Here is an 18,523-nt window from a genome sequence, read left to right as displayed (position 1 = left end):
TGGCTGGGAGCACAGGGGGGATGGGAGGATAGGATGGGCTGCAAAGGGTTCAGAAGGTTCAGGGGACCGATCTGGGCTATGTTTACTGAGAGGAAGGAGGCAGGGAGGTGGGAGACAGGTGACTGGGGAGACCCCACCCATGTGACCCCACACAGAGGGCGGAGTGTGCCATTGTGGCTTGGGAAGCTCTACCCCTTCTAGCTGTCTGAGCCTGGGAAAACGTATGACTCCTCTGGGCCTTGCTTTTCTCGTGTAAGGAATGATACAGATGATAATACTGCAGACGATAGTAACGCCTACCATTCGGTATTGTTGGGATTAAATCACTTAATGAATATGAAGTGCTTACAATGCTCCCTGGCCCATAGTACATGCTCAGTAAATATTAGAGCATTCTACTGGGAGGAGCAGAGAGCGGAGTGCATATTTTACAGTTGGAAAATTTGCACCTTTTAAATCCATGTATCGGTTGAAACATGTTCTTCATTTCCATGAGGAGGCCCTCTCTCCCAGGGAAATTGTGGGTCTGAGCATTTTGAGAACACATATCAAAGAAGGGGAAAGAAAATCTTTACTGTAACCAGAATGACCAAAGGAAAGGTTTCTGATCAGAAAATATTTTAGGACAAAAGACATTTTACCACCGAAAAAAAAAACAAAAACAAAAAAAAACAAAAAAACCCACTATAGTCTGTATGAAGCTCCTAGGAGGTGAAACTGCTGAGTGAAACTAAAACCTCTAATCAAAACACATATAAGCGTGAGGATATGGACCATCTCTGGAGAAAGAAGGGGTCTGGTCTGGAGACAGAAACAGGGAGTGGCCCCGCAGTACGGATACCAGGTTCACAAGTGTTCATTTGATTATTATACCTCATAACTTATTTATACACTGCATATATTTTGTATGTATCACATACAACATAAAAAAATTTAAATATATGTATTCACTTGCTTTCACAGTATTCATTGCAAACGAGTGTCTGAAGCATAGGACCAGAGCTGGCAGCTTGCACCGCTTCTGTTTTGCATAAGATTCCACTCAGCTCTATAAAGTTGTTTTGTATTTCACCACTTGCTCCATCTTACTTGAAGTCTTGCATATTAAAAAAAAAAAAATGTTGGTTCTGATCATGCCTGCGGGGTGTGATGGAGAGGACTGCTGTTGGACCAATAGAGATGCGTGGGGCCCAGCACACTTACCAGCCCCTTTCATTGCCTCTGCATCCTGGGCTTTAGGAAGACAGGCGTGTTCCCATGGTAACCGCTGTCCCTGCCGCCTGTAATGCCTGGGGAGCCTTTGCTGACCACTCTACCCGGCATGGGTACAGCCGCTGTTCTTCCCCCAGAGGCCCCAGTGCTGCCCAGCGGTGACAGTTGTGCACCACAGGTCCTTAAGGAAGTGGACCTGTGAGCAGGTGACCCCAGCCTTGGTGTAGAGTGGATGGAAGTGGCCTTCCTCGTGGGCTGGCTGACCCTGCTGAGCCCTGTGACTGCAGGGGAGCAGCAGGCGCTTCATGGGCATGGAGGGCCTCCCACCCAAAGGGGCTGGGCCTGGCCACAGCTCCCCTGGGCACCATAACAGCATGATGCAGACTATGAGTACATCCGGGTGTCTCTGGGAAAGAACAGAGTACTTCCTATCACGGACAGGAGATACATGGGAAAGAAGGGTCCCACTTAGGGATGCGCTCTGAAATGTGATGATTCCATCTCTTTCCCACTGTGAGAAGCCGGTGTGTGCTTTGCAGGCTGTGGGGGCTCCTTCTTGCAGGAGGGGCCTAAACAGACTCCACCACAGGCCCACTGCATCCTTTAATTACCTCATACCTTGTAGAGGAAATGGCGCGAAGCGAGGGACCCACAAATTGCATCTTCTCAGTATGACCATTGTGTTGAGATTTGAACACTGGCAAGTTTCCAGCCCTGTGAGCACCAAGGGGAGTCTGTTCCTAGCAGAGGGAACCCCCACTGCAAAGGTCACAGGTGGGAAGAGCAGACGGGCGTTTGGGTAGATGGACAGCAGGAGCTTCGGCCACTGGTCCAGGCCTTGCTGGGGTCTGAGAAGGGGGTGGAATCATCCAAAGGGTAAGTTGGGGCCTGTGTCTAAACCCTCAGCTTGGCCCTTATGACCCTGCCCGTGAGCACCCGCATCCTTCAAAGCAGCTCCCTCGTCACCACCTTGCCTCCTTCCTCAGCAAACAGACGTGCCCTCCAGGGGGGCAGAATACAGGGGCTGCTGAGCAGGAGCTCTCCCAGGCTCAGCTTCAGGGAGGAGGGCCCCAGTCTCTGCCCGGGGCGTCCTCCTTCCTTGGGAAGCCTGCCTGCCAGCGCAAGGCTCTCCTACCGTCTGCACCCCCCTTGCTGCCTTCCCCCAGCCAAGCCCCTCTCCAGAATTGCCTCTCCTGCAATCAGGCTTCTGCTGCACCTCCTACTGAAAGGACAAGCACATCCACGCCATGTGTCACCGCCAGGCGGCATGTCACACACATGCCCACTGCTCTCATTGAACGCCCCTTCTTCCTTAGCTGCAGGTTCTTCTTCTGTCCAGGCTTTCCTCCTACCTCCCGGTCATCTTGCTGGCTCCCTGTCCCCTGTGGGCCTTTAAATGTGGCTGTCCCCCAAGACCCTGTCCTGCTTTATTCCCTCTCACAGCACCAGGGGTTCTTAGCCAGTGGTCTGTGGGCGGGCGTGCTGCTCGGATAGCTGTATTTTTAACAAACTTGAAAATCTCTGCCAGGCTTTCCTGGGTGACCCTTGCCCCATGTCCGCAGTTTGACCCACACAGCTGGAGACACAGCCAGACCCTTCCTAGGCCCCAAGCCAAGTACCTGCAGTTGGGGGATGGCTGGCTGGCTGGCTCACAGGTACTTCCATTGGCCCCCAAACCTCTACCCAGGCCTGTCCCTCTCCCATCCTCTCTTTCTTGGTAAATGGCACCATTGCCTGAAAGACAGCGTCCACATTTGTTAGTTGGGCTGCAGAGCTCTACTGGATCCCAGCGTCACCCTCTCTGAGCAGCCTGCAGGCTCTGGCTGAGCTGTACTGCACACGTGAAGTTTCTAGACACCAGCACCTTGGCATTGCTGCCTCCCTGTGGGAGGACCCCGGCCCTGACCCTGCCAGACCAACACCCATCTATCTTTTCACAACCCTGCTTGCCAGCCGCTGACCTTGGATTTGTCATTCAACCTGTCAGTGCCTCAGTATCCTCATCCTGAAAGTGGGCACAATTATAGTTCCTGCCTCGTGCGCTTGTCATAAGCACTACAAAGTTAATAAGTGATAAGTACTTAGCACAGTGCCTGGCACACAGTAAGCTCTCAATAGATGATGATGATGATGATGATGGTCTATTTCCTGAGTAGATAAACCTTCCTGGACCTCGTACCTGCCCCACTGACCAAACACCTTTATGCCTTCACTTTTATGTCCTGTTGCAGTGAAGCAACTTTCGGTTTCTAAGCTCATCTCTCCTAATTGTCTGGGGACCCCCGAGGGCAGGGACCATTTGTAATTCTCAGTGTATTCCCAGTATCCACCTTGGTACTTGACCCAGGAGAGGTGTTTACCAAGGTTTGGTTGGTTTGCTGAATTAACTCAATGAATTAGCCAACTATTAACAAAGGTTAAAAACACCTTGGTACTGCCTACATTTGCCTGCATATTTTACTGCTTACTTCTTGTGTCACTTTGTACAAGTTAATTAAACTTCTCAGCTTCAGTTTTCTCATCTGTAAAATGGGATGCTAGCCCCTACCTTATAGGATTGTAGTGTTTTTTTTTTTTTTTTTTTTTAAAGATTTTATTTGGGGAAGGGGAACAGGACTTTCTGGGGAACAGTATGTACTTGATTTTTCCAAGTCAAAAATCAATTTTTGTTGTCCTTTCAGTCTTAGTTGTGGAGGGCGCAGCTCAGCTCCAGGTCCAGTTGCCGTTGTTAGTTGCAGGGGGCGCAGCCCACCATCCCTTGTAGGAGTCTAGGAGTCGAACCAGCAACCTTGTGGTTGAGAGGACGCGCTCCAACCAACTGAGCCATCCAGGAGCTCAGCGGCAGCTCAGCTCAAGGTGCCGTGTTCAATCTTAGTTGCAGGGGGCGCAGCCCACCATCCCTTGTGGGAGTCCAGGAGTCGAACTGGCAACCTTGTGGTTGAGAGCCCACTGGCCCATGTGGGAATCGAATCGGCAGCCTTCGGCGTTAGGAGCACAGAGCTCCAACAGCCTGAGCCACCGGGCCAGCCCTGTAGTGAGCTTTTAATCATATAGTCGGTGTGGAGGAATAAGCCCAGCGCTCAGTAAGTGTTAGCTCTTGTCAGTGGTGGTCCCTGCAGCTGTGGTTGGCTGCAGACGTGAACTTAGGACAACAAAAATGAGAGCAATAACCACAGTGGAAAATCAAAGACAGCTAATGTGTCAGCAGCACACCCAAAGAAATACCTTCTCACTGATGGTAATGAAACATCCATGAACAGAGTGTAGGCTGGGGTATGCAGCATTTGGGGAAGTCTCTTCTAAAAATAACTTTTTAATAAAAGAAAAAAAAGAAAGTCTGTTATCCCAATATTCAGAATAGGACTTGAGAGAGCTGCCACTGAAATATATTTCCTCAGCAAGTCCCTTTTATCTAAAATCTGAGTAGCTTTTTCAGCAAATGTGAGTTTGGGTGTTGTTTTTACCTTTTCTGAGCTTCTTATTGACTTCACTGCTGCACGTGGAGTGACAGAATAGAGGTGGACCCTGAAAAAGGAGGGAGCATGCGCGTATTTTTTAGAGAGAAAAACACTGTTGAGAGGGACTGCTTAAGTGTTCAAGTTGGCTTAAGTTGAGTCAGAGTGAATCCGTCCTTAGCTCTGTTGCCATGAGGCTAGTGAGGGTGTCAGCGTCCCAAAGTGAAGGCAGGATTTTCCCAGGGGGCTCACTCCTCACCTCAGTGCTGCTTCTGCAGGGAAAACCTTGGGCAGCTGGTGTCCTGCTGTGATGCTGGGCCAGCACCCAGGGACTTGATCCAGCGGGTCCAGGTGGGGCCTGCGTGCTCCCTGGTAACTGCTGCAGCTACCCGAGGCCCACAGTTTGCAAACCACCAGCTGAGCTTCATCTCAGTTCCGAGGGCTCCACAGGAAGAGGGTTTAGACAGGAGCTGTCTAGTGGTGAGCCGGTGCGGCCAGCCCACAGTCAGCTTTTGTGTTGCGTGAGCAGGCTCTGGGTCAGCGATAGCCCTGGATTGGATAGCCGCCTCTTTTCAGGAGGCCCACAACACCTGAACCCATCAGTCTGCAGGACCTTTATCCAGAATCCGTCAGGGCACAGGGCAAGGGACCCCATGGAGAATGGCCACGCCCAGCGCCTTCTGACCTATAAGCCTTCATGGGATCATCTAATTATGTCATGATTCTGTTCCATTTGTTTCGAGCAAGCTCGAAGCCAGTGGGCTGCTGCCTCAGTAGCTCTGAGCCCGTGGCTCTCTCCACACCCCCGACTTGATTGGAGGGGGAAAGGCACCTAAGGGTTTGGAGAGCTCAAGTGCTAATGAGGGTGCTTTCCACCTGATTTCAAAAGCCAAGCATTCGATTGTCTGCTTCTCAAAGAAACAGGCTGTTCTCATCTCTGCATCTTCAATGGGACCCACTCTAGGGCTGGACAGCAGACTACTGTGCAGATGAGTGGTGGCTGCCTGCATCTGTCAGGGGGTCGACCTGGGAAGAATGGCCCTGCCCTCCCCGGACCCCCAGACCCCCAGCCTTCCACCCAACCACCAGCCGGCTGGCCCCGCCTCTCTGTCGCTCAGGATGTGCTTACCTCTCCCAGGTGCTACCTGCCCAGGAGGTAGTGCAGGAAAACTTCTCTTTGGTCTGATGCCATTGGGGTGGTTTTGAGACTGTGCTCTCAGGAAACACGAATTCCAGCTGACCTTGTGATGGGCGGCGGTGGGGGCAGATTGGGCTTACCAGAGCTGCAATGCCAGGGCTGCACCACAGGACACTGCCTTTTTCTTCCTCCAAGATCAGAGGTGGGTAACTGGGACCAGGAGGACATTACTGTCATTGATACAGTACAGAAGCTGGAGGACTTGGATGGAACATCCTTGCTGTGTGGTTCTGCCCCAGCCTGATCCGGGGAGCTGGGAGGCCGGGCAGGGCCGACCGCAGCCCAGGCTCGGGGTGCGGGAGCACAAGAACCGACCCTGAACAGCCGCAGACACAGGAAGGAAGAACCAAGTCGTGCCCTTGGTCCTTAACTCTCCTCCTCCAGAACCAGTAGGAAGCAACAGGCTTGAGGGCGTGGCCAACCTGAGGCCTCCTACCTAGGAGCCGGGCGGCTGTGTGAGCATGCGCAGTGCCTGCTCAGTACCCGCTGCTGGGGGTCTGGGGGGGTCCGGTTTCTTCGCATCTTACTGGGGCAAGTGAGGAACAAACCAGAGGAAGAGTAGCAAAACCCCGGGTGTGACTGAGAACCTGGAGCCCACAGAGTATTCGGAGAAGGGGACAGGTGGGGACGGGAGTGGCAACAAGTGCGCCTTCTGGTGCAGTTGAAACTGAGACGCCCGCAAAATCCATCCATCCGAGGCTGAGAAGGGCAGCAGGAGTAGGAGGTGGGTGCCGTCTGGGAAGCCGTTGGCAAGAGAATGTAGGGAGGGCGTGAGTAAAGTACCAGCCTGTTGTTAGGTTGCCCAGAAAGCAGGGTTACCTGTCTCCTGATGCTGCATCATTTTCAGGAAATGGGCCTGCCCACCCCTGAGGTTCCGATCTCTGTTCTGGTAGATGTTTATTTGCACTCACAGCTCACCAGAAACACCTGCAGGGGAACTTGAAGTGAGGGCAGCCTAAAGCCAGTGTCTGCAGAACTGGCTTTGAGGTCTGTGGCTAGCTATTGGACACCAAGCCTGTAGTTTGAAATGCATCCTGTGCTTTTCAAATCCTTATCTTGGGAAAATACAAGTTAATTTCACTGTTGGTGATTTTGGTGGAAAGAACTGTGAGGAAGGACGTATGACACCTCCAACTTCTTTCCAGAAAGTTAGTTCCGGGTAGTTCAACTCTAAATTTAATCCAAGCCTATATTTCCACGGGTGTGTGTGCTACTGGCTGTAGGAAGCCGTCTGTGGACAAATGAGGATAATAGTTTGAGTGAATTAGCAAGTCTGGAGAGGAGAGCCCATTAGTAGAATGACAAATTTAGGATCTTTAAAGACATCTGGTCAGCGACGCTGGAGCTTGTGACTGAGAGATTAATAATGGAAAACCCTTAGTCTAGTATTTCCATCATCCCTCACCCACTTCCCCAGCCAGGGTGGTGTCTGCTCCAGACGTTTCCAACTGAACAATGGTGGCATTTAGGCCCCTCATCTTTGACCTCTGTGAGTTTAAGTTTTCAGTTTTTTTACTTATTCGACTTATCTGTGTGTTTTCTTTTTTTCTTTCTTTCTTTCTTCCTTTCTTCTTTTTTTTTTTAGGATTTTATTGGGGGGAGGGGAACAGTGTGTGCCTCCAGGACTTTTCCAAGTCAAGTTGTTGTCCTTTCAGTCTTAGTTGTGGGGGGCGCAGCTCAGCTCCAGGTCCAGTTGCTGTTGCTAGTTGCAGGGGGCGCAGCCCACCATCCCTTGCAGGAGTCGAGGAGTCTAACCGGCAAACTTGTGGTTGAGAGCCCATGCTCCAACCAATGAACCATTCAGGAGCTCAGCGGCAGCTCATGGACTTCTTCTAGTTGCGGAGGGCACAGCTCGCTGGCCCATGTGGGAATCAAACCGGCAGCCCTATTGCCCAGACCTCGCGCTCTAACCAACTGAGCCACCCGTCCACCCTATCTGTGTGTTTTCTGATTACGAAGGCTGCTGATTTCTTTTCATATTCAACTTAACAAATGTGTTCCAAGGGCCACTGCGAGCGAAGCCTCATACATCAGAATCGCCCTCGACTTACAGCCTCAAGTTCACTGTCAGGCACTCCCCAGATACACCAACAAAGAGACACGGTGAAAGGGCTGAAGTGAGCCATCGTCCTCCTGCACTCGGAAGCCCGTTGTTCCCAGTTCTCAGGACCCATGTCTCATTCTGCCATGGATTTTTCTCCAGGTTGAAACAGCTGGACAAGCACAGCCAGGCCACAGCCCAGCAACTGGTGCAGCTGCTCAACAAGCAGAACCAGCTCCTGCTGGAGAGGCAGAGCCTGTCGGAAGAGGTGGGACATCTGCGATCCCAGGTACTGTGCAAACCCAGGGCTGGGGTGCAAGTCCTCAGGGCGAACTCCCTCGCTGAGGACACACTGGGGTCTGCATGTGGCTGCCTGCAGAGCTGCATCTTAACTAGTAGAGTGATCACGTTCCTCCCCTCCTAAGGCAGGATGGCGATCCTGAGAACTGCTGGGCACAGTGGGGCACCAAGACCTGTGGGCTGCGGGCCTGTCCTCTTTAGGGAGCCACACCGAGAGCTGAGCTGTGTCCGGCAGGCACCGCAGCCAGGGGTGTGGGAGGAGGGGGGCTGTAGGGGAGAAGTGGAGTGGACTGCGGTGCTCAGGAGGCTTTTAGGAGGCTGGCTTTGAACTGCCCCTGGAGGTTTGAATTGGTTCAGGAACGAGAGGCTCCCAGTGAAGGGAGTCATTGTGACTGGAAGGCAGGAGTCTTGTCCTAAATTAGCTGACTGACAGTTGAGCTAAGATTTTCAGTTCTTGCAGAGAGCCTAGCAGTGTCACATATATAACATGCAGTAACTCCCTTGACCGTTGAACAAGCCTTCAGGATTGATCAGTCTCCGTTTTACAGATAGGGAAACTGAGGCTCAAGCAAGTGTTTATAGCTGGCAGGTAGGGACACTGAAATGGAACCTATGTCTCATTCCATGGCTTAGGCTTTCCCTGTTCAGGTTAGACCTGGGGCCATAAGCAGGGGTAATGGAGGAAAGACAGGGTGGAGGTGAGTTTGGAATATGGAATAAAACCTTTTTTTTTTTTTTTTAAATCGCTTCTCCTCCTGTCAGAGAGGCTGCAGTTTTTGCCCCCGGAAGCAGTGTGTTAGCATAATGAGGTGGTGCGTGGGCTGCGTGGCCTGAGCCTTTCATTAGGATTGCAGCCAGGTGCCCCGTGAGTGCCTGGGGGACGTCACACAGTCGTGCTGGGAATGAGTCATGGGAAAACGCATCTGGAAATGAAAAGGACGAGCACTTGTCTCTCATTGTCCCTTCAAAATGACCACGTGCTGAGTGGGTATCGGGGAGCCATTACCTTCTGAGTGATTTTTCCCACTCAGCCCACAAAGTACTCATTTGTTCCACAGATAGTAAGTGAACGCCCCGCCGCTCCATGCCGGTCCCTGGACTAACGCCTGGCGACGGGGACACACCTGTCCTGTCCCCAGTGCCTCCGCAGCTGCTCACAGGGAAGGGATGGTGCACGCTGCCCTCAGTCCGAGCCCTGTACCCTACACCACAGCCATCTGGACGCTTGTAAGCGGATAAAAGGAACGTGGATTCCGGGGCCTCTCCTCACACACACTGAGGCAGCCTCTCTGGGATCCAGGCCCAGGAGTCCACATTCTAACACCCTGGGTCATGGTCGTAAGGCCTGAGCAAGTCACCGAAGTCTCTTTTACGCTCAGTTTCCACCTCTGCGCAGTGGGTGTCATGCCAGCCCAACTCAGGGGCTATTGGAGGTGTGAAACGAGGACAGCTGTGAGCTGCTCGGCAGGATCTCTTGCTGAAGAAACGTCAGGGTTTTCTTTTCCTCTCTCCTCCTAAAACTTGAGAAGGCGCCGGGAGGAGCCCCGGGAAGGCAGAAGCCAGCTCCGAGGTGGCAATGCCCTCTCCTCTCTCCCCTGCTTCTCAGACACGCTCAGGCGCCCCTCCCTCACCTGGGCCGGAACCTGACTGGGCAGGTCCCGTGGGAGGCGTGTGTGGTGCCAACCAAAGGTCAGGGCCACTGGGTGGATGACTGGGCTCCTGCCACGTATGGTGGAGGGACATGACGTGAGTAAGTCTTCCGGCCTCTAAAAGCCAGGAACTACTGAAGAGCGGGTTGTGGGGTGTCTTCTCCACACGCTCCAAGCACACGGCAGTTCCCGCTCAGTCCCGGATCAGATCATTCTCACTGGGGTTTGCCTTTTAACTCCCCGTCTGCCTACTTTACGGGCTCAGATCTTACCCTGGACCGCTGGTGCTTAGAAGCCTCTTCCAGGGCGGAAAAAAAATCTGGTAATTACCACATGGATTGCAAAATTTTCGTGAAATACATTTAAAATAAAAAAAAAAAAAACCCAAACCTCAGAAAATCCTCGAAAAAACGAGCAGGCCTTTCTTCCTTTGCCTGAAGCGACATAAATGATTTGACCATCCTCTGCTCTCTGATAGGGGCCAATCTGGCTCATCTCTAAAGGGGTCTTTCAGATGCACATGTTACATTTGGAGTTATTTTAATACGAACATGACAAAAGAAGTTTGGTAGAGGAACTGTTGGCTTTCAGTAGCAAATACTAGTGTTCAAAGAGGAGGCAGGGACCCAGGTTTGCAAGCTGTCTGCTGACAGCTTAAACCAAAGGCCTACTCTTCCTACCCAGCCTGGCGTCAGACGTACTTCAGTCATGGAATAAACTTGAATTGTGAGCTTAGCTTACAATGAGCCCTTGATGTGGGTAGGGCTGTTTATCCCGCAGGTATTTCAGAGGACACGGCCTCCTGAGCGTTCTAGAGTGATCAGCCACACTCCTGGTTTCCCTGGTTCATTCTGGTTTAGGGATGCTTCACCTGCAGGCTTCCGTGTTCTCAGCCTGGATGAATTAAGCAGAGTCACTGAATTTTGCATGTCAAACTCTAAAAAGCTCTGTCTACCTCATACCTAAAGGAGAATGGATATTTTCTGGCCTGGGCACCTGCTTGGAAGCTGAGTCACATCCCTTTCATGGGCTCCTGTGAACCCAGCCTGTGCCCTGAAGCAGGTGACAGGGCTTGGGGCTGGCCTGTGGCCTCTGACAGGAAGCGTCGAGCCCATTTAGAAGGCTTTATTCTCCTAAATTGTTTCTGCTTAAATTCTGAACCATGTACAACATGTCTGGCAGAGGGAGCTGGTCATCGTTGTAACTATGCCACAGTGATATTTTTGGCCGTGAGAATTCCCATCTTGCCCTTAAAAGCTGCTGGGGTGAGAGCCACTCTGGTGAGAGCGGCCAACCCCGGGCCTGACCCAGTGGTTGTTGCTCAGGGCACTGACCGCTAAGCTCGTCTCCTGTTTTGACTTGTTCTTAGTTTAAGACTGACTAAAAAACAATGGCTTTATTAATCTCCTGCCTCACGCGTGAGATGCTGCACTAGTCCTTGTGGAGAGAGAGACGTGGAAGCACTAACCCAGCCTTACTCTGCACTCGACTCCCCTGCATCTCTCTGCAGGGCCAGTGTCTTTGTGTGGGGGCTCCCTTGAGCAGCAGCTGGGAGGCACCCCAGCAGGGGGAGCGCAGGACTGGTGTCCAGGGTCCCAGGGGAGGTCAGGAGAGGCCTGGCAGCTGGGAGCCAGGTCAGGGGTCTGTGACCCAGCGCCTGGGGCTCCAACATCTGGCCGGGAAGGGCGGTGCCAGCTGGTGAGGGAATTATTCTCTTCCTTGGGGAGAATGGCATCTGAGAGATGAAAAAGAACGGAAATTATCTGTCCACTTAGAGGACTGGTTTATACATCAATCTGATTTTGTTTCTATGTTTATTTGGTGATGAATATGGTTTCAGCTGATTTGTGTTTTCTGATAGCCACCGTTTCAACAGGCTGTTTGGTCCCGTCCTGTGTTTAGTCTGAGGAGGGTTCCTTTTTAGTCCCTTCAGATGATTCACTTCTACGGTTTAAAAAACAGCATCTGAAACTGACTTACCAGTGATTAATCAGTTGGCCCTATGACTTTTGAGCATTTTTGGCAGTGAATTTACTTTCTAATTTGATTTAAACTTGTGTGCGGATCCAGCAGCCATATGTGATTTTGTTAAAAATCATGGACATTGTTTCCTTGCGCCAACGGACTCATGGAAAAGAGCTGAAAACCACAAGAAACAAAGACCCGGAAGACGACGAAGGGAGGAAAGGCCCGCGTGTGACCCGGAGCGAAGGGAAGAGGGTAGCTTCAGAAACCGGGGCTCAAAGTGCCCTGTGGGGCTGGGAGCCAGCGGAGGGGGGCGCTCCTGCACACCAGGTCTGCAGTCGCCCAAGGTGGGACTTGGAGGTGGTCGCAGGGTTTTTGGGTCCTTCCCTGAACCCTGGGGACTTCACTTAGCTGACATAGGAGGTTCTGCGAAGTTAGTTACCTGGAAGACAGATGGTGAAATAGAACAGGAAATACATTGAATAAAATAAATTAAAAAGCGTCCTCCTGAACCAAGATTTTTTGGAAAGAATTCCAAATAGATGAAAACAAACAATTTGATTTCAACCAAATTGTTGTTTTTTTGTTTTTATCCTGATTTTCACCCGAATTGTCAGTCTCAAAAATAAACACTGATACATTCCCAGAAAATATTTTTCAAATAAAAACTGACTCTGTTAAAGTTTGCCCTGATTCTTTCAAAACTGTGTACAAGACACTGTCAACCAAAGTGACTTGCATATTTTTTTAAATAAACTTGAACATATGCAGCTAAAATGTCATTAACTCCCCGTTGCCTGAGTGTTTTTAAAGAATGACATAAGACCTCTAGCGCTGCATTTCTAACATATGGGTCTTACGACCTCAGAGAAACTTCCCAAGCAACTGAAAGAGCATGGTTTAACTTTTTGTTTTTTAACTGAAGGTCCTGTGCGTATTATTGAAAAGCATACACGGCTTCATTTAAGCCAAACTTGCTCTTCCGTTAACAGTTCACTTTGTCCAAGAGTGAATAATTTCAGAAGAAGACTCATGGAAGAAAAATAAACTGGAATTTTATATCGCTTCAGATACATTTGCTGCACTTATTGCTTCCCGAGTCAGACATTGCATTTTGCAATATAAATTCACAATCAAGATTTTAAAGGGAGCTAAATATTTTAATCCAATTAGACAAGTGAACAAAACACTGAATATTACATGTAGTGTAGATAAGTGGTTCTTGCCTTTAAAAGACTGTAATTCCGTTACATTACAACCCCAAATGTCAATGTTGTCTTTATTTTTAACGCTTTCAAACATGAGGCAGCCAGAGGCTCGCTCCACTCTCTGCTGTTGGTGACACTGTCTGTCCTTTGGGAATTCTTAAAATCTATTTACTATGGAAACATGGTTCATGTAAAACACAGACACCTGCCCATGTGCAGAGGAGCTCCGATGACTTCTGGGATTCAAGAAAGCTGGAAGATTACACACTCGGGCTCCCGCGAGTTGCAGAGGGAACTCTGCTTGAGTGAGCTCTGGGGAGGGGAGGTGGAGCAGATGCCAGCCCTGGGTGTGGGTGTCCTCTCAGTCTGACCCCTCCCGTCTGGGCACTGGGTTCCCTGCCTCTGCTCACAGCACAGCCCCAGGTCCAGTCCCAAGTCGCAAGTCCCAAGATGCTGTTTCCCTGCCTCTACCTTTTCACTGTTCTGGCTTCTACACTGCTTGTCCTTGTTTGGAGCCCAGAGGCAGCAAATCCGGGCCAGGAGTCTGGGGAAAACGGGGCTTTGAACTCTAGCTGCCGCAGGGTCTTCATCATCCGCGGCCCAGCCAGCAGCTGGGAGGGAAGAGTGAACAGCTGGGGCCTGTGCCCTTGCCGTGAACTCCTGCCCGCTCTGCAGCTGGCAACAGCCAGATTCCAAGAAAGGCTGTGCCCAGAGCAGGTGAGGGGCTCAGCCAGAGTTTCCGTCTCTCGGGGGTCACAGGATCCGACTGGCTCAGAGGCATGGACACCAAGCCTTGCCGTGGGTGGGGAAGGACTGCCTTCTCACAGGTGTGGACCCTGCTGGGCGGGGAAGGACTGGCTCACAGGTGTGGTCCCCGCACCCTGCCGTGGGCGGGGAAGGACTGCCTTCTCACAGGTCAGCAGTGACATCTGAAGGCCACACTTCCACGAGTTCTCTAGAGGGCTGGTGTGGGCACCTGCCTCCTGAATATGTCGGTGACCACCCGTCATTCCCTTGGCTTGTTGGTTCCAGGTTGCCTGCCCAGTCTGACTCCTGCTTTACCCCACAAATGCAAACTTGCCTGCTCACGTGCTCTTTCACGAAGCTGGTCAGGATGGCGTTAACGAGCCTGGACGTTTGAGGTCCAATTGCTTAGGTTCAAATCCCTGGTTTCTGATTTTTAAAAAATTAATAATAGAGCCAGCTTCCCTTTAAGAGGGAGCTCCCCGCATTACCCGTGACCTGAAGCCAGCAGCGTTCCCCACTGAGATCACTGTAGGCGTGAAAGGGCCACTTGGATAATCGTTTAACAATATCCTTTTTGTACCGATAGGAAAACAAGGCCCAGAAAGGTGAGATGAAGAGAACTGAGAAGTGAGTGGGTGGGGAAAGATACTTCTAGAGAGACTGGTATTCACTCCCTGGGCCAAGGCTGCATGGAGGGCGCAGCTGCACATACTGATGGGAAGGAGGCTTCTCTGTCCCCTCGCGGGGCTGGGCGGGGGGAGCCACAGCGAGGGAGGTGCGGGGCCTCCCCGGAGCTCTGTCAGCCCAGGGCAAGCTCTGAAATGCCCCAGATGGAGGTGGGCGGAGGGATCCTGCCCTCTCTGGTTAAAAATAGATGCTTTCTTGCCAGAGGCCCACAGACAAGGCCCATTTTTGAGCTGGCCACACAGAAACAAACTGCACATGAGTGAGGGGGAGAGCAGGAAGGCGGGGTATTTCATTTGCAGGGGCTGCTGTGAGGCTGGAGTGGGACCTGTTCTGGCTGAGGCCGGGAGCTCCTCCTGTGAGCAGCCCAGGGGCTGCCATGATGCCCCGGGCACGGGCTTGGGGACAAAGCAGCAGAAAAGACTCAGCTGGACTTCACAGCTTGGTGGTCACTTGGGTAGCCGTTGAGGTCATTGAAAGGGAGCTCTTCTTGAAACTCTGAATTTAAAGTCAAACTTCAGAAATAAATCAGACGTCAGGGTTTGTGGAGAGAAGGCTCTGTTAGGATTTAAAATGAGAACGAAGAAAGAGGGTAGGCAAGAGCAGGCCTTGCTGATGGGGGCTTTTATGTCATCTGTAGACAGTGTTTCAGAGCAGCTGCCAGGGTGCCCTGTGGGCCCTCCTCTCTCACCTGGAGGGCAGCTGCAGATAACTGCAGATGTGACCACACACCACAGGGCCACAGCCAGGGGCCTTGGTGGCAAATTGAAAGGCAGAAGGAAAGGAAGATGGTAGGTCAGGGTTCAAGCCACAGTTCAAACGGCTGATGTCCCACTGGCACATGCATTCTAGTCTTTCCTGCATAGCCACACTGTGACCCCGCGGTGTGGACGAAGGAACCAACTTCCTGGAAATAAGCGAGGCCAGGATCCCCGAGAAGTGATGGCAGAAAAGGCAGAGTTGGGCAGTAACTAAAGCTTCTCTGTCTCTGACATACGATAGGACAGAGAGAGCACTGAGCAATGTTCTTTTCTGAAGATTCAGCAGGCCGAGGGTAACAATACTGTGTGAAGCAGACAAAACAGTGACGTAATAGGGTCATGCATTCATTCATTCATTCATTCACAGTTACTGAATGTCACCAGGGGTCGGGCACTTGTAGGCACTGGGGACTGAGCAGTGAGTATATAATATAAAAGTGGGGATGAATAGAGGGCTTTGCACCCAAACCAAATAAAATATAAAACTGTGGAGGGGAAATGATAGCTGATTTGCTACAGGAGAGAAATTCGGGGGACTCCCGCCTGTCCGTTTGTGTCAGTCCTGACACACGGGAGCTGGGGGTCACTGGCTTCAGCAAGTGGTCTGCGTGCCAGCAGGGAGATCAGCTGATGCTGGCCCTGGATGGCCCTGGAACCCACACCGAGAGCCGTCACGGGAAATGCTGCTGTTCCCCAGTTCCATTCCCTTCAGGTCCTTCCCACTGTTCTGTGCTGTGCACGTTACGGGTGCGCTACATTTTTCATTTGAAATGTGCCCGGTGCGGTGTATGCTTATCCTCCCAAAGACATCCTTGAGTGTCTAAAGTCAGAAAGCAAGCCACTCTGTCTAGAGGACCCAGGTCACCAGGCAGCCCGCCCGCAGGAGCCGGGAGCTGGAGGGTGGTGGAAGCCAGTCGTTCGGTGAAACTGCACTGGGTCAGTTCCATGGAGACTGAAAGGAAGAGCTGCTCTAGATGGAGACCCGGCGTCTGAGGGTGGAATCGAGCTGGCGGCAGCCTCTGGGCCGAGTAGCACACTGAAGACAGAAGGGAAACCCTTTCTGTCAAGGCAGGGCCCTGGGGCGCGGTGGGCTCCCTGCGGCCCAGTCAGGAGAGGCCTGGAGAACACAAGCCCCTGTGGGCTCGAAGGAAGAGGGTGCACCCACGTCTGGTCCACCTCCAGCTCTCCCAGGACGGCACGCATACACCACACGTTCCCCGCGACCCAGTGGTTCCTGCTGTAGACCCCACGTGTTCAGTGTGAGACGGCGCTGCACACATATTACGGTTGCTCTGTGTCAAAACCATTCTACTCAGACTCATGCATTAAATTGTCATGGTCAGTGTCACACACACTGGGAAATCTACTTGAAATGTAACATTACCACGTCTCATTTTTAAAACGGCAACAGGCTGATTTTCGTATTTTTCATGCATGAATTCTGATCTCGGTTTCATTCACTGCCCCGCCTTGGAACTCAACAAGAACTCATGGCTTAAACTGGGCTGACAAGCGCCCTCCCTCTGATCCTAGCTCAGGGGCCTGCAGGGCCCCCTTGTCTTTCATGAAGACCATGCCCCCCTAAACAGAGACCAGGCTGGGCCTGTGGCCCTATGTCGCGTTCCAATTTAACTGCTGCAGTGAAAACTGGGATTTGTAAGATACCGTCTTAGCCCTCTGTCTAGTCCCTTTCATCTCAGGGACTTTACACTCTGGAGGACAAGGCCTGCGGTCCTACTCATCCGTCCACAAAGTAAAGAGCAGGTATTTCAGACACGTTTTGTGGAACGTTACGACTATTGCCAGCAGTTTCTGACATCCCTTCCCGATGTGGTTTCCATTCATTTGAACAGCTCGCCAGCCAGTGCTTTTCTAACTTGTGATTCCGCAACCCAACTGCCATGAGCTAGTTCTGAAACACTTTTACCTGTTTAAAACTAAGAGACCCCGTGTACCAAATCCTCAATTGCAGAAAATGTCTTTATATGTTACAGTAAGTTGTCTGCAACTGAAAATTTGGAGGTTTCAGTGTGTATCGTCTCACAACAATTTCTTAGGGACACTCGGCCTAACTCCCACTGTTCTCACTGTTCTCGCTGCACTCGCTGTGATGTCAGTGATTTTCAGTCACTGGCACGAACCAAGTGTCTCCTTAACTGGACGGGGGAAGAGATGGCTCTCTAGCCACATCCTGTCACCAGACTGCTCTTTTTCGGAGACACACAGATGTCTGGAATACAAGTTGTTTTCAGACTTAATGCATTGAAACAACATAGTTCATCTTCTATTCCCACATGATCTGCGGCAAAGATGAGGAATAAACTTTCCACACAGTTGGGTTACATACAATTTCTACATTTTTAGCCAAAGGAATTTTTTTCTCCAAAAATGTAGAAGAGTTAGCTAAACCAGTGAGAAGACAAATCACATGGAAGAGGATGATCTATTTAAACTTACTTTTTATTATCATTTTTTTTCCAGTTACCCAGCATGCCACAATCTGATTGCTGACCTGGATGAAACAGTGAAATAAATGATTTACAAAGAGATATTTACATTCATCTGATTTGCACGTAATATGTCACAATGCACCGCGACTCCGGTGGCCCCCGCCTCACACGGCAGTGGGCTGCCCCGTCATCGCCACGTCTGCGGCCAAGCGGTCCCTGCACGAGAGACGAGCTGGAGCTGAAGTCTGACACTAGACGAGGAGACCTCCTGGTGTATGTTTCCAGAAATGGCTTGAAGTTATTATATTTTTAAATCTGCTCATTTGTATGCTATGTTACACATATGGATTCCAATAAATGAACTTTTTAAAGACTTGAATTGCAATGTTTACTTTTTACCTTGTAGTGATGAACAAAACACACCAAAAAGGCACATATATCAACTAGGCCAAAGGGTATTAAGAACCACACTTTTTTTCCCTGCCATTCATGTTTCTTTCCCTCTTTCTGATCTACATATCATCCTTCAACTTTGCCTTTAATCAACGTCCGATAAGACTCCATTATTTATCGTCCTGCTAATTTGTGCACAGTCAGGAGACAGCAGGAAGCATGACGCATTATTCTCTCCACTCTGTCAACAACAAAAAACAGACGAAACAGCATCTCTGGCTGGGTGGTGTCACGTTTCTTCTTCAATATGCAGTATTTGAGAGGAACCTAAAAACGTATTTAGTGAAATTACAACATTTCTCAAAGTTCTATCGGATATCTGTACACAGATCATTTTAGTTTAAAATAGTATTTCAACTATACACAGTTAAGCCCTCAAATGCTTAAAAGTAATAAAAAC

General features: G+C 50.7%; 2 protein-coding genes across 3 annotated transcripts in view; one reads left to right on the top strand and one right to left on the bottom strand.

Annotated features, from left to right (window-relative positions):
- SDCCAG8 (SHH signaling and ciliogenesis regulator SDCCAG8) overlaps nucleotides 1-18,043 on the top strand; it is a 206,225-nt gene extending 188,182 nt beyond the window's left edge. Inside the window, exons 17-18 of one of the 2 annotated variants that reach the window (XM_033099396.1) lie at nucleotides 8,069-8,195; nucleotides 17,702-18,043. In XM_033099396.1, the coding sequence (XP_032955287.1) occupies nucleotides 8,069-8,195; nucleotides 17,702-17,731 (157 nt within the window). In that variant the 3' untranslated portion in view covers nucleotides 17,732-18,043. Of the gene's footprint in view, nucleotides 1-8,068; nucleotides 8,196-9,264; nucleotides 17,523-17,701 lie in introns of those variants that run through there. The other variant, XM_033099395.1, reaches the window with a different exon arrangement.
- The window catches only part of AKT3 (AKT serine/threonine kinase 3), a 250,149-nt gene continuing 249,288 nt past the window's right edge, over nucleotides 17,663-18,523 (bottom strand). Inside the window, exon 12 of the mRNA XM_033099398.1 lies at nucleotides 17,663-18,390. Coding sequence (XP_032955289.1) covers nucleotides 18,353-18,390 — 38 coding nt within the window. The 3' untranslated portion in view covers nucleotides 17,663-18,352. The remainder of the gene's footprint in view (nucleotides 18,391-18,523) is intronic.

Source organism: Rhinolophus ferrumequinum, chromosome 27, assembly GCF_004115265.2.
Source record: "Rhinolophus ferrumequinum isolate MPI-CBG mRhiFer1 chromosome 27, mRhiFer1_v1.p, whole genome shotgun sequence".
NCBI lineage: Eukaryota > Metazoa > Chordata > Mammalia > Chiroptera > Rhinolophidae > Rhinolophus > Rhinolophus ferrumequinum.
Note: the sequence above shows the minus strand (reverse complement) of the source record. Positions and strands in the feature narration are given on the sequence as shown.